The following is a 16,072-nucleotide window of genomic DNA, read 5'->3' as shown; positions in this document are numbered from 1 at the left end:
CAGGATGGTGAGGGCGATCTCCATGGGAAGGGGCTTAGGATGATCAGGCTATAAGACAGATTTTATGTTAGATGGTGGTGGTTTCCCTTAGCTCAGTCATGAACCAGTTTGTTAATTGAACAAACATTTTGCCTGTGGTTAATGAGATGTTTTATATTGTCCAGCCAACTTACATTGATTAAACATTTTGTTTTTTCCGTCTTTGTGACGTATTTCACTGCCACCTGATGAACAAAACAAACAATTAATTTGTCCTTCAAAATAGGACTATATAGTTAAAAGACATAGGCTAGCTAAAATGTGCTGCTGTATTATTCTGCTTGTTAAAAAATGTTTTATGCAGTAGCCTACATATGGAGCCAGAATGGTGACTTTAAAATTTGGCATCACAAATTAAAATTGTCATTGAAAACAAAAGCAGAACTGAAAAAGGAAACATTGGCATTGAAACATTTGTATTGAAAACAGTTGTATTGGCATTGAAACAAGTATTGGCACTGAAAAAATAAAATTATTAAAACATTACAATCGAATTCTTTTATTGTAGTGGGATTTATTTGTATTTTTCAATGACAATCTTCAGACTTTTTCTTCATGTCACTCTTTTTCAGTGACAGTTTTTTTTTACAATGTCAGTTTTTTTTCAATGTCACTGATTTTCAGTTTCAACTTTCTGTCACTGTTTTGGCGTGGAGAGGGGCGGGGTCTGAGGGGAGGGGTAAGTAGAGCGTAGTTTGCATATCATTTGCATATAGGTATACTGAACCCGTCACCAGCTCTGAAGCTGCATGACTAATGTCCAGTTTACCGGGAACTTTCAAGCCGCAAGTCTGTTTTTTTTAATCTGCCATTTACATGTTTATTCACGTGCAACCTGGCCGGTTTGCTTAACTTTTAACGGCCGTTATGCTGTTTTTTTTTTTCCCGACGTCAACTGAAACATGTAAATTACTAACGCCGTGTTGGCTAACTTAACTGTGGTTAATGCAGGGTCAAATATAAACACCGGTCACCATGCACAGAATAAGGCTAAAAGTCCGGTTTGGCAAAAAATAATTAACGTTAGGTGTCTGTCGAGTACATCACAACAGTGGCTAACAGTAACATAGCCTGAGACGTTAACACTGACATGATAAACAGCAGGGCGCCGGCTGTGTAACACTACTGACATCCCCAACCACACACACACACACACACACAGAGGAGAGCCGCTAGTTCGGCTTAAACGCAGCGTTACACAGTAACTCCTAGGGCCGCGAATGTGCTTCTATCTGTATTTAATGTGGTGCTCATGTGACGGCACTGGATTCTGCTGTGCTGGTGTGATACTGCTGAACGTTTTGCGTAAGCACGTTTATGAGGTCTTGTGCAGCAGCACAACTAAATTAAATACAGATAAAAGCACACTCGCGGCCCTAGGAGTAACGTCTGTCTCCGGTGTGTGTGTGTGTGTGGTTGGGGATGTCAGTAGTGTAACTTACACAGCCGCATTAACCACAGTTAAGTTAGCCAACACGGCTAATGTTAGTAGGCTAATTTACATGTTCCAGTCGACGTCGGAAAAAACAAAACAGCATAACGGCCGTTAAAAGTTAACCAAGCCGGCCAGGTTGCACGAGAAAACATATAAATGGCAGATAAAAAATATACAAAAAGACTTAAACTTGCGGCTTGAATGTTCCTGGTAAACTGGACGTCATGCAGCTTCAGAGCTGGTGACGGGTTCAGTATACCTATATGCAAATGATATGCAAACTACGCTCTACTTACCCCTCCCCTCAGACCCCGCCCCTCTCCACGCCAAAACAGTGACAGAAAGTTGAAACTGAAAATCAGTGACATTGAAAAAAAACTGACATTGTAAAAAAAAACTGTCACTGAAAAAGAGTGACATGAAGAAAAAATCTGAAGATTGTCATTGAAAAATACAAATAAATCCCACTACAATAAAAGAATACGATTGTAATGTTTTAATAATTTTATTTTTTCAGTGCCAATACTTGTTTCAATGCCAATACAACTGTTTTCAATACAAATGTTTCAATGCCAATGTTTCCTTTTTCAGTTCTGCTTTTGTTTTCAATGACAATTTTAATTTGTGATGCCAAATTTTAAAGTCACCATTCTGGCTCCATACCTACACATACATTTTTAACAAGCAGAATAATCTCTAGGTAGCCTATATAGGGTAACTAATTTCAGAGGCAGCCAAAATCAGAATTTGAATGGTGATTCTCACGGAAAGAGAAATAGGCTATTAAAGTTATAACTTACAATAGCCTCTCTTTCCGTGAGAATCACCATTCAAATTCTGATTTTGGCTGCCTCTGAAATTAGTTATTAGGCTAAGAAGTTCATAGGCTACACTAGAAATAAATGATGTAGCTATTAAGAATTAGCACATTTAATTATATTATTTTAAATGTGCAAAAACCTTTTAAAAAGAAAGCTTTATAGAGTCCAGATATAACACACTCACTAGTGTGTGCATTTCTATTTTGCCTTAACATATATCTGCTCATTTCACAGCGTAATTTCTCGACTGACACAAATACTGCCCTAACAAAACACACATTAGTGCACTTTTTGTTGTAGCCTACCTGTTTTTTTTTTATAATTGCCCTTAAGTTTGAATTTAGCTTTATTGTATGGTTTAAAAAGCTTAAATTGTCAAAGCATTGACCGAGCTGGCAAAGGGACCGTCAGACTGACAATTTTCCGGTCTCCGATTATTATTCAATTGATCATTCGGCAGGGGGCGGTAATGCACCAGCCACGCCGTGTTCCTGCGAGAAGAAAAACACAAACAAGAGGCAGAACTTCAGACTTTGAACGTGAGCACTCCTGTGTCCTCATGACTGAATAGAAACTATAAATCATCACACTGATGATATACAGTTATTAATCAGTTATTTCTACTGGCATCATCCCGAGCAGAGTGTTTAAATGGCGTCAGGAGGAAGCGCACTGATCTTTGATGAGGAAATGACTCGTTATAAACTCCTCTGGTCAGAGTAAGTTAGGTCATCGTGTTAAATTTTTATAATTTTTGACATAGCTTTATGATAGTAATAGAACCACAGCGTTCAATGAATTACCTCACAGCTATATGCAAATACCATTGTCACATGATGATCATTCTGTGTGCATATACCAAAGTACTACTTGATCTGTATTCTGGAGATGTTCGTTTCACAATTTGTGATTTCTACAATCTGTGATTGTAGTTAAATGTAATTTCAAGATATATCCAATTAGTTAAAAAAAAGTGAAATTGAAAATCAAATGACAAATAGTTTACATTTTGTACTAGGTGTTGATATCAATAATGTGCATTTTCTATAGTAAAAATCTGTGTTATTATATAGATCTATATTTTGAATTAGATTTTATGTTAATACTTTAAAAAAAAATTGTGTGATTTTGTTTGTTTTCTTTTCTTTTTTAAATGGCTATATAGTTTTTTATAATAAAAAAAAAAGCATTTCTTTTAGTCCATCAAACTAATGAAAATGGGAAATGTTGCCTTGGTAATTCGTTGATATTTTATTGGATTTCAGTTAGCGTTTCTTTTATTTCAATTAACAATGTTTTTTATATTTTTATATTATATTTTATATTTTATTTAGTTTCAGTTGTAGTAATACCAGGGTTATTACTACAACCTGGTGTTACTATAAACCCTCCACCTCCCCAGCTCCACCTGCCTAGCTCTGCTACAGGATTAATGAATGTCTTTATGCAGCGCAGTGTATTTTAGCATTATGCTAAATGTATGTATTTTATTATTTCCGTCCATACAGCAGCAGCTTAGCAAATCTAGTCCACCAAGACCAAATGCATTCAGTTTCAGTTTATTTGTTAATAAAGCACATTTAAAACAGTCGCCAGACTGACCAAAGTGCTGTACAAGTATAAGCTAAATCAGCATCTCACAATCTACAAGCACAAATTAAAAAGAAATCAAGAGTCAAAATAAATAAAATAAAAATTTACAACATACAGGGCAATGACTAGCCTAGAAATCTAGATGCATCCTAGCGGCAGCAAATCTAATCTGCCGCGAGTGTCGTCTAGCAACTCTCAATACACTTCTGAGCTCAAACTCTGGTTGGGCCAATCACATCGTGTATAGAGTCGGTGGGCGGGGCTTAACATAATGGCGGCCGAGTTGCGCTTGCGTGCTTCTAGTATACACAGAAACTGGCGAACGGCGGTCTTTCGAGTTATGCTTTTCTCTGAGAAAAGAACAAAGAACGGCACTGAAGTCATTCTTAAGAAGGAAAGATGTGTTCAGAGTTTTGCCGACCGGATACGGCGAAAGTTTAATCTGTCAACGAGCTCCGCTACACCCTTGTTGCTCTGGTTGGTTGTAGCGCTATCCTATCGTGTGCAGAGTGAGTTTAAAAGACAACCGTTTATCCGCCCCTCAGATTGAGCTGTCAATGGTGAGTTTCCAGACCAAACATCTTGATGGGGGTCTGACTTGTCAGGCTAGGCAAAGACATTAGCACATATTAAAAGCTAAGGAAAACAAACGGGTTTTCAGCAGAGATTTAAAAATTGACAAAGAGGGAGCTTCTCTAGTTTGTGTCGGCAAGCTGTCTCACAATCTAAGCCCCACCAGGGAAAAGGCTCTGTCGCTTCGACCTTTAAGCCTAGCACAATGAACCGGGAGTAAATTTAGGTCTCTAGATCTTAGGTCGCGGGACGGATTATGGGGATGTAGAAGTTCAGACAGGTAACTTGGAGCAAGATGATGCAGACATTTAAACGACTAAGAGAATTTTATAGTCAATTCAGAATTTGACTGGTAGCCAATGGAGAACGGCGCCATATTGAAAGAGATGTCATGATTGAACTATTTTTCGTTGCTCTGTTCAGTCCAGTCTGCGAGATCGAGGTGCCCGAGCGTTTGACCGTGTCGTATGAAGCGCTCCAGACGCACGGCGTGGCACAGAGATGCACACATGTGCCGGTCCGCCAGGCCACCGAGCAGGAGATTTTACTCGCCCACAGGTCGGTGGACTTTCGGCACATGACCGTCCATAAACCAGGCCCGTTTCTATTCACATACAGTGAAGTTTTGTTTTGAAATCTTATATGTTTAATGTAGTGAGGAATATCTGGAGGCCGTTAAGCAGACTCCCAATATGAGCGTGGAAGAGCTGAAGGCGTTCACCAAGAAGTACAACGACGTCTATTTCCACCAGGTATGTCCGGATCAGATCGTTCGTGCTTGTTGGGTTCAGATTGACCTCAAACGCTTTCTAACGCGCCTCTCGTGTGACCGCAGAACATCTACCACTGTGCTAAGTTGGCAGTGGGAGCGACGCTACAGCTGGTGGACAGCGTCCTGAAGAGAGAGGTCAGGAACGGCATGGCGCTGGTCAGGTGAGCACACGACCCTCGGCTGCATAAATGGCCAAAGTTGACCCACGGACGTGTTAAAGGTCAAGTGTGTGAGATCTAATCTTCACCACTAGACACTAAACTGAACTGCAGTCTCTTTGAGCGGCTCAGCGTAGTGCTGTGAGTTTGACTCACTGTTTGACTGAAACGAATTTTTTTTTTTAATTATTATTCAAAATATTAATAACATTTAAATATAATGTTTTTTAATTTAATAATACATTTAATTATCATTAGTCATATTTAATTGTTAATTGTATTAGTAATATTTAATATATTATTTATTTCGTTTGACATTTAATTGTAGTTATTGTTGTTTTTGTTGTTGTTAGTATTATTAACAAAATCAATAATGTATAAATGTAATATTTAAATGTTATGTTTTTAATTTAATTATTTATTACCATTATTAACAGTGTTTAATTGTGTTCATATTAAAGAATAATAAAATATAATAAAAAAATGTTTTGGTATTAAATACAATTATTGTTATTATTATTAACAATATTGCATTATGTTAATATTAAATATCAGTAATTATTTAATAGAATGCAACATTTTAATGTAATAATAAATGTAAGAATTAGTATTATTAACAATATTAATAATGTATAATTTAATGGTTTTAATTTAATGTATTAATATTATTATTAATATGAATAACAAATAATATATATTACAATATAAATTATGTTAATATTAAATATTAGTAATAATTTAGTAAAATTAAATGCAACATTTAATTTAAATAATAAATGTAACAGAATTAGTATTATTTACAATTAATAATGTATAATTTAGTGTTTTTAATTCAATACATATTATTACAATGTTAAAATTAATAAAATGTAAATAACACTTTAAATGAATAATAAATGTAACACTTGATGCAGTTTTTAATTTAATAATACATGAATTATTTATTATTATTAATAACAATATTTAATTGTTCATTTTAAATTCTGTTGAATTTAAATTCTCATATTTAATACATTTCATTCTATATAATTATATTAGTGTTATTAATAATATTAATAATGTATGCTTTCATGTTTTTAATTTAATATGTTATTAAATAAGTTATTATTATTAGCAGTGTTTAATTATGTTAATATTAAATATTAATAATAGTTAATAAAATGTAAAGATGACATTTTAATGATAAAGGTTATTGATAAATGTACTGTTTTTAATTCAATTACACATTTTATAGTTTATTATTACTATTAATAATAATATTCAGTAATACTCAGAGATTTTTCTAGACAAATTTTTTATATAAAACATGTAAAATAATATTTGTATAAAATTTTTGTTGTCTAATAAACTGATGATTTTATTATGTAAAAAAAAACAGTAATTAAAAACAATAACTAATCACTGCTGCTTGTTGGTTATTGGACTCTTAAACATAAAAATAATTAGTATTGTTCATAAACAACACAACTGTTGTTCTCTATTGTTTAGTAACTCATTCTTGTTCACTTCTCTCTTTTCTTGATTGTTCTCCTCAGGCCTCCAGGACACCACAGTCAGCGCTCTGCTGCAAACGGCTTCTGTGTGTTTAATAACGTGGCCATCGCCGCTCTTTATGCCAAAAAGAGCTACAACCTGAACAGGTGAACGTCATTTACACCTGCGATACTCGCTGAAGGAGAACTAAACTCGACCGCTGCAGATGGAGGATTTTGGGGATTTTTTTGATTGAGCTCGTGGTTTCTTTTCAGGGTTTTGATCGTGGACTGGGACGTCCATCATGGACAAGGTGTCCAGTACTGCTTTGAGGAGGACCCAAGGTCAGTCCATCTCTCTTCTGATGGACAATATCATTTACTAAACTTTTTATATTTACTTTTTGCATCTGATTTTATCATTTGCCAGACGAAAATAATTGCATACATCTCCTTAACAACCTACACAGTTTGAGGGATAGTTTATGTATGAGCCCTTGTAATAGTGATGCCTTTTTTCGCGATTTTTCTTTGCTCATAGTGTGCTTTATTTTTCCTGGCATCGTTATGAGCATCAGACCTTCTGGCCCAATCTTCCAGAGTCGGACTACACCAGCGTGGGGAAAGGCAAAGGATCCGGCTTCAACATTAACCTCCCCTGGAACAAGGCAAACAAAAAACTGCCTTTAGAGCACGCCGCTGAATCAGTTCTTTCACGAGTGACATGTGTTTCACAACGGCAATGACATTTGCTCATGGTTTCTGTGCCTTGTTTTTTGCAGGTGGGCATGACGAACAGTGACTATCTTGCTGCCTTCTTCCATGTTCTTTTACCCGTCGCATATGAGGTACCTGTCACGTGAGAGTAAAGGCCCGTTCACACCACGGATGATAACTATGACAATCGTTCTAAAACTCCAACTTTGAAAACTAAAAAACAAAATATGAAAGAGTCCACACCACAACAGCACAGAGGAACAGTATCCTCTGAATCATTTTCTGAAATTTGTTTTGCCCAGCTTTTGAACGATTAAAATCATGGACAGCCAATCATAATCCATCCTGCTTCAAAGAGCTTGAGCATTTAAAGCGACTGACCACAAAACTTCATTGCACGCTTAGAATAAACAGATATATATTTTCCGCTGGTGTGAACACTAATATATTTAATGTCATAGTTATCTTCTTTATGGTTATTGTTCTTGGTGTGAACGGGCCCTAACTGTTGCCATTGGACCATTTTTGTTGTCTCTAATTTTTTTTTTCTCTTTCAGTTTGATCCTGAGCTGGTTTTGGTGTCTGCTGGTTTTGATTCAGCTATTGGGGACCCAGAAGTAAGAGATTTTTTGTTTTTGTGATTGTCCGAGGCGAGTTCCTTAAAGAGGTCCTTGATTATGAGTTCACTTTTAAACTTTAGTTAGCGGGATGTTGCTTTTTGAGCATAAACAACATCTGCATGTATAACATATTTTTAGCAAACGTCTGGTAGTGACTACAACAAGGTTATTCACGTGTAAGTGACATTGATAACCCTAAAATTTACATAAACCCCGCCCCCGGGAACACACAACAAAGGCCATGTTGAGAAGAGGAAGAGATGTTGTAGAAGAGCACATTTAGGATTCGCTCAAGCTCTCCCTTCCATCCTTTCACATTTAGTGCAATACAGTATGTAACACAAATGCTATACTAAGATGAAAACACAAGTTATAATGATAACTAAACTAAACTATACCTGTTCTGTCTTCATTCAGCAGATATTCTCTGACTCTGTGTGTCTTACAACAGTTCCCACACCAGCCATTTATAGATTATCATGACAGAATATGCTAATCAATGATTTGAGGATAGTAACTTCACATCAGCTTCATAAATTCATCAACTAGCCTTTCAGAAACATCCTGTCTCATTCTATATGTCGTCACTTCTTCTTGAGTCTCTCCATCATTGTCCGAGAGTGTTTTGAACACAAAAGGCTGAACAGTTTTTGTTTGTGTGTGTGTGTGAGGTAATAAGAGCTGCGCACGAGCTTTTGAAGCTCCGCCCTCTTCTTGAAAGGGGGCCAGGAGCAGCAGCTCATTTGCATTTAAAGGGAAATGCACCAAAGCGGCATGTTTTTGCTCACCCTCAAACATGTTTTAACGTGCTATAAAAAAAAATCTGTTGTGTATTTTAAGCTAAAACTTCACATACACACTCTGGGGGCATCAGCACAGCAAAAAATGCTTTTCTTACTTAGTAATTTTTTTGTCTTGTCTATTTCAAACATTCTTAAAACAAGAAGTATTTACAACACAAGCAAAAGCAATTGTCTTGCTTTGGGGGGGAAAACTCAAAATGAAGAGAGTTTTTGCTTAAAATAAGCAAACTAATCTTGTTTTCTGTTTGAATTAAGATTATTTTTCTCACCCCATTGGCAGATTATTTTGCTTATTTTAAGCAAAAACTCTCTTCATTTTGAGTTTGTAAAATTGAGTGTTTGTAAATACTAAATACTTGTAAATACTCTTTGTTTTAAGATTTTTTAGATGTTTGGACTAGAAACAAGACAAAAATACTAAGTAAAAAAAAGCCTTTTTTGCAGTGAGAGAATTATTTTACATCTTGTAAAAAAGGGGCATTATAGGACACCTTTAACTTTTACTTCCCATTCTGGATCTTTTTTTAATCCATCTGAAAGGCTGTTCTCCAAAGTTACAGCCCTATTTCATGGGCCCTGTGGGATGATATCAGTTGACATGGTTATCTTTTCTGCTTTAGGGTGAAATGTGTGCTTCTCCGGAGATCTTTGCGCACCTCACCCAACTCCTGATGCCTTTGGCCGCAGGCAAAATGTGCCTCGTTCTGGAGGTCAGGTGTCATTTTCAAACAAAACCTGGATTAATTTCATTTTAAATACCCATTCTCTTCAGTTGTATGTTTAGATTGCATATTGTGTTTCTCTTGGTTTCTTTTCTCGTTTTTAGGGAGGGTACAACCTGACTTCTCTGGCCCAATCAGTTTGCCAAACTGTCCAGACCCTTCTTGGAGATCCAACCCCGCGGCTGTCAGGGCTTGGAGCCGCTTGTGAGAGGTGAACTGAGCTGTCAATCAAGTGGCGTGCGCTTTTCATTGGCTAAGCCCCGCCCTCAGTGAAATCTTGTTGGTCTAAAGTCCTGCTCACATACATTAAACATCAAATACATCCTGAGTGGTTCCAATATTTTTACTTTTAATGTGGACAAACGAATTACTCATCACTAGAAAGCTGGAGTAATATGTTGTGTGTTCTTTCGCAGTGCACTGGAGTCGATTCAAAACGTCCGCAAAGCTCAGTCATCGTACTGGAGCTGTTTTAAACACATGGGTTAGTGTTTGGTTATTTCCATTTTCCATTCACTTTAGAGGAATTGTGTTTCTTATAAAATCAAATGGTGTGGTACTTCTCAAGTATAAGATCATCTGAATTTTCAGCATCATTGCTCCAGTCTTCAGAGTCTCATGATCCTCCTGAAATCATTCTCATATGATGATTTGCTGCTGAAGAAACATTTCTGGTTATTATCAATGTTGAAAACAGTTGTGATGCTTACGATAACATGCCTTTGTGTGAAACCTACTACAGTTTTAGTTATTGTTCTGAATGAGCCTTAAAAGTATTAATTTCTTGTGGAAAAAAAGATGATAATTTTTCTCTGTCCTGTTCTTAAAGATGCTCATCCAGAAACAAGCACAAAGCGGCCCAGACTGGACGAGAAGAACGGCGGAACAAAAGAGGTTGCACAACCTGCACCAGAGACCAATAAGGAGAAGAAGACACAGGATATCGTGTGGCCTGAACCATTAGCCAGGACATCAGCCTGCGTGCGAACAGTCATAGCGCCCTCTGCTGGTGTGGAGGTGTCAGTGCCAGAGGGCTGCCAGCGTTTGGAGGATGTTTCCCAAAGTACCACTAATGAAGTACAAAGTATCCGGTTGGTAGAATACAATCTAATCAGAATATCTGGCATTACTCTTTTAGGGCACATTGTAACCTGTTTTTCCCATCTCTAGGGATAAACATTTCCAAGATGTAACGGATCAAAACATCCTCCAGCCTCTTGGAAATATAATTTCAGTTCTGGACCAAATGATGAATAAAGAGGTGAGAAAGCGATAACAGGTCTGGTGGTTATTTTTGTGAGTAGTATTTGATAACGGACTGTAACACTTCCTCAGGTGTGTAATGGATGCGTCGTGGTGTCTGACTCGAGTGTGTCCGTACGCTGTGCTTTTCAACACGCATTAATCGGCCTTGCTGAACGGTACAACACTTCTTAGACTAGCAGAAGAGTTATTTTAAAGAATCACATTGACTAATAATGGTGATATTATGCCTGTGTTTTTGATGAAGGGTGATGGTTGTTTTTATTGGAGATGGGAATATACCAGTCATTAATGATGGGTGAGCCAGTTATTACATATATTTTTATGCTTTGTTTTTTGTTCAATAAAGGGCAAGAGCTGCATAGCTATCCATCCATCTGTCTGTCGTTCTATCTGTCTGTTGTTCTGCCTGTCTGTCGTTCTGTCTGTCGTTCTATCTGTCTGTTGTTCTGTCTGTCGTTCTATCTGTCTGTTGTTCTGCCTGTCTGTTGTTCTGTCTGTCTGTCTGTTGTTCTGTCTGTCTGTCGTTCTATCTGTCTGTTGTTCTGCCTGTCTGTCGTTCTGTCTGTCTGTCGTTCTATCTGTCTGTTGTTCTGCCTGTCTGTCGTTCTGTCTGTCTGTCGTTCTATCTGTCTGTTGTTCTGCCTGTCTGTTGTTCTGTCTGTCTGTCGTTCTATCTGTCTGTTGTTCTGTCTGTCTGTCGTTCTATCTGTCTGTTGTTCTGCCTGTCTGTCGTTCTGTCTGTCTGTCGTTCTATCTGTCTGTTGTTCTGTCTGTCTGTCGTTCTATCTGTCTGTTCTGCCTGTCTGTTGTTCTGCCTGTCTGTCGTTCTATCAGTCTGTTGTTCTGCCTGTCGTTCTATCTGTCTGTCTGTCATTCTGCCTGTCATTCTATCTGTTATTCTATCTGTCGTTCTGTCTGTCTGTCGTTCTATCTGTCTGTTGTTCTGCCTGTCGTTCTATCTGTCTGTTGGTCTGCCTGTCATTCTATCTGTTATTCTATCTGTCGTTCTGTCTGTCTGTCGTTCTATCTGTCTGTTGTTCTGCCTGTCGTTCTATCTGTCTGTTGGTCTGCCTGTCATTCTATCTGTCTGTTGGTCTGCCTGTCATTCTATCTGTTATTCTATCTGTCGTTCTATCAATCTGTTGTTCTACCTGTCTTTCGTTCTATCTGTCTGTTGTTCTGCCTGTCTGTCATTCTATCTGTCTGTTGTTCTGCCTGTTGTTCTATCTGTCTGTCTGTCATTCTGCCTGTCATTCTGTCTGTCTGTCGTTCTATCAGTCTTTTGTTCTGCCTGTCTGTCGTTCTATCTGTCTGTTTGTCATTCTGTCTGTTTGTCGTTCTGTCTATCTGTCATTCTATCTGTCTGTCGTTCTTTCTGTCATTTTGTTGGTTGTTCTGTCTGTCTGTCGTTCTAATTGTCATTCTGTCTGTCTGTCGTTCTAATTGTCATTCTGTCAGTCATTCTGTCTGTCTGTCGTTCTAATTGTCATTCTGTCTGTCTGTTGTTCTATCTGTCATTCTGTCTGTCTGTCGTTCCATCAGTCATTCTGTTTGTCTGTCATTCTATCTGTCATTCTGTCTGTCTGGCATTATAATTGTCATTCTGCCTGTCGTTCTATCTGTTCTTCTGTCTGTCTGTCGTTCTATCTGTCATTCTGTCTGTCTGTCGTTCTAATTGTCATTCTGTCTGTCGTTCCATCTGTCATTCTGTCTATCTGTCATTCTGTCTGTCTGTCGTTCTAATTGTCATTCTGTCTGTCGTTCCATCTGTCATTCTGTCCGTCTGTCGTTCTATTTGTCATTCTGTCTGTCGTTTCTGTCTGTCTCTGTCATTCTGTCTCTGTCACTGTCATTTTGTCTGTCGTTCTCTCTGTCGTTTTTTCCGTTGTTCTGTCTGTCATTCTATCAGTCATTCTGTCTGTCTGTCGTTCTCTGTTGTTTTGTCGTTTGCTCTGTTCGTCTGTCACTGTCGTTTTGTCTGTCATTCTATCTGTCTGTCTGTTGTTCTGTCTCTGTCATTCTGTCTGTTGTTATATCTGTCTGTCTCTGGCGTTTTGTCTGTCATTCTATCTGTCTGTCTGTTGTTCTGTCTCTGTCATTTTTGTCTGTCATTCTGTCTGTTGTTATATCTGTCTGTCTCTGGCGTTTTGTCTGTCATTCTATCTGTCTGTCTGTTGTTCTGTCTCTGTCATTTTTGTCTGTCATTCTGACTGTTATGTCTGTCTGTCACTGTCTGTCTGGCTCTATTGGTCAGTCTGTTGTTCTGCATCTTGTCTGTAGTTCTGTCTTTGTCTGTCTGTCTGTCTGTCTTTGTTGAGCCCTGTATTTTGCTGTCACTTTAATCGAGTATATTAGAAATAATTTGGTCAGTTATTTCAAATGTCCAGCTTTCCTTGACCCCAGTGGGCGTCTCTCTCCTCAGGAAGGTGTTTCTAGTCCAGATCTGTGCTGAAGAAACTGAAGAGAAGTGTGTGAACCGGTTGTCCTTGTGTCTGAGAGAGGTGCGTGATCACACCTGATATTGTCTCAGATTTCATTTTGTTTCAATGATGTCACTTCCTCTTCCTGCTTGTCTTCAGGGCGAAAGCTTCACGGCCGGTTTCATGCAGGCGGTTCTGGGCCTGATCCTCCCCCTGGCTTATGAGTTTAACCCCGGTCTAGTGCTGGGGGTTGTGGGAGAGAACGGAGCAAAGACTCATTTGACACCAGTCTGGGGTCACCTGACCAGCCTACTTCAAGGTGTGGCACAGGGCCGGATGCTCACCCTTCTGCAGGTCAGGCCCAAAACATCCATCTATCATATTTGTTTTAAATAGATTTATTTGTTTTATATTTAGTTATCCTAAATGTATTTGTTTCAAATGGATTTATTTATTCTAAATAGATTTATTTGTTTTATATTTAGTTATCCTAAATGTATTTGTTTCAAATGGATTTATTTATTCTAAATGTATTTATTTTAGGCGTGTTTTCTTTAAATGTATTTATTTTAAATGTATATATTTGTTTTAAAATGTGTTTATTTAATTGTTGTAAATGTGTTTTTTTTGTTTTAAATGCATTCATCTTCAATGCAATTAATTCAAATTTAAAACTAATAAATACTTTTAAAATAATAAATAAATTAAATGTATAAATACATTTCAAATAAATAAATTAATACAGTTATTTATTTATTTGAAACTTATTTAAAATGTATCTATTTGTTGTACATTTATTTTTTTGCAATGTTTTTGCTTTAAATGTGTTTATTTATTTAAATGCAAATTTATTTATTAGAAATTTAAATCAAATAAAAACTTTTAAAACAAACAAAAAAAATAAATGAATTTATTTTAAATAATTAATGCATTTTTTAAATTAATTAATTTATTTTAAATGCATGTATTTATTAAGTTCTTTTTTGTATAATTCTGTATGAGAGTTACAGCCTGTAGAATAAATACACAGAACATTTTTAATGAATGGATTTTTTTAATGATGTGCCGAGAATATTAATGAGAACCATCCTTGCGTCCCAATTCGCATACTATCCATACTAAATAGTATTCGAAAATAGAATTAGTTTGTCCCAAATTGTAGTATGTTGAAAAATTATTCAAATGATACCCGGATGGTTTACTATTTCCGGTCAGAATTCAAAGTGCGGATCAATGCACACTCTAACGGCTGATATTACCCACAACCCATTGCAAGTTGGACGAGGATTCGATTAGAACTACAAACGCAGATAAAAAGTGTTAAAAAACTACAAACATGACGGGTGTGCGAGTCAAACGGTTAAGAGCTTAAGATAAAGGTTTGAATGATCAGTTATCAGTATTTAACCTGACGAAAAGATATTTATTCATGTCCTGTCCACATTATATTTCACCTGCAGCAGCATTGAGCACTTTTATAATGACACGTTTGGCCATTAACTTTTAAATGCATCATTATATTTAAACTTCAAACACATGAGGAGAGCGAGAGTCTCTGCATTAAAGACCGATGAATGACAGATCAACGAGCGGCTTCGATGCGGTAGGAGATTAAACTGAATGTGGAGGATTTGAACTGTGACGATGACTGACAGGGCAGTTAAACTGTAACGCGCAACTAAGCTACAGAGTCCGTTATAGATGACGAAGTAGTATGTCCCGAAGCTTGCATACTTTTCTGCTACATACTCAAAACTATGTACTTTTTCTTCACAAAAAGAGTACATACTTTTAAGACGTAGTATAAGCCTAATTGGGACGCAGCACATCTGTACTCCTGCACTACCCCACAAACCCTGGTGTTTCATGACATGTCACAGTGGTTAAGTTCATGTCTGCCAATGCTATACTATATGTCTTAATGTTGCTTGCTACTAGTGAATCACAGTGTATGCATGTCTTCAGGGCTATGACAAAGATCTGGTGGAGGTTACAGTCGCTGCCCTCTCTGGGGCCCCTGTACCCCCCCTCGGGGTCTTGGGGGCCCCTAAACCTGAAGACGTTCAGATGATAGAGAAGCAGAGACAGAGGCTGCAGGAATGTTGGGGTCTGCTGCGATGCACAGGTACTGAGACTGAAGTTGACTAACCGATCGTTTCGTGTCTTGATTTTATACACCTGTGGCCATGAACGTGATTGGAACACCTGAATGCAAATATTTGGAGGGGGGTTCCAATACTTTTGCAATATAATGTATGTTCATCTAAACAGGTGTATATTCATACACAATCAAATATATATTTATTCTGTAAACTTAGAATGCTTTAATGTACTAGATGAATAACAGTGTGTGTTTGTGCAGTTTCAGAAAGCTGATGGAATCCTCCTGAACATCCTGAGTTGGGATATCCAGTTATGGAAAATCATGAGTTCTTTTCATTTTTTGTACTTTTTGTATGACATTAAAAATGAACCTGATTCAGTCTTGCTTGTGTGTGTGTGTGTGTGTGTGTGTGTGTGTGGGGGGGGGGGGGGGGGGTGTCTGGTCCGAAGTCAGTTAAATCGGACAAAACCTCTATTTCGGGGAATGTAAGAATTATAATTTCTATACATTTAGAATAATGAATTATAAATTGCTTGCTGTATTCCTCATATTGGATA

The 16,072-nt window shown here is 37.3% G+C and overlaps 1 protein-coding gene across 1 annotated transcript; it reads left to right on the top strand.

The window, feature by feature from the left end:
* Nucleotides 1-2,796: 2,796 nt before the first annotated feature.
* Nucleotides 2,797-15,899, top strand: hdac10 (histone deacetylase 10). Its single transcript, XM_067435895.1, has 20 exons — nucleotides 2,797-3,014; nucleotides 4,885-5,019; nucleotides 5,117-5,213; nucleotides 5,297-5,394; nucleotides 6,927-7,031; nucleotides 7,140-7,208; nucleotides 7,405-7,531; nucleotides 7,646-7,711; nucleotides 8,138-8,197; nucleotides 9,624-9,713; nucleotides 9,830-9,936; nucleotides 10,142-10,209; nucleotides 10,555-10,816; nucleotides 10,896-10,986; nucleotides 11,061-11,146; nucleotides 11,236-11,286; nucleotides 13,414-13,492; nucleotides 13,571-13,765; nucleotides 15,377-15,536; nucleotides 15,774-15,899. Exons 1-20 carry the CDS (start codon nucleotides 2,947-2,949, stop codon nucleotides 15,785-15,787), a joined length of 2,028 nt encoding a protein of 675 aa, XP_067291996.1. The 5' UTR covers nucleotides 2,797-2,946; the 3' UTR covers nucleotides 15,788-15,899.
* Nucleotides 15,900-16,072: the final 173 nt, after the last annotated feature.

The sequence above is a fragment of the Pseudorasbora parva genome, chromosome 25, assembly GCF_024679245.1.
Source record: "Pseudorasbora parva isolate DD20220531a chromosome 25, ASM2467924v1, whole genome shotgun sequence".
Lineage (NCBI taxonomy): Eukaryota > Metazoa > Chordata > Actinopteri > Cypriniformes > Gobionidae > Pseudorasbora > Pseudorasbora parva.
Note: the sequence above shows the minus strand (reverse complement) of the source record. Positions and strands in the feature narration are given on the sequence as shown.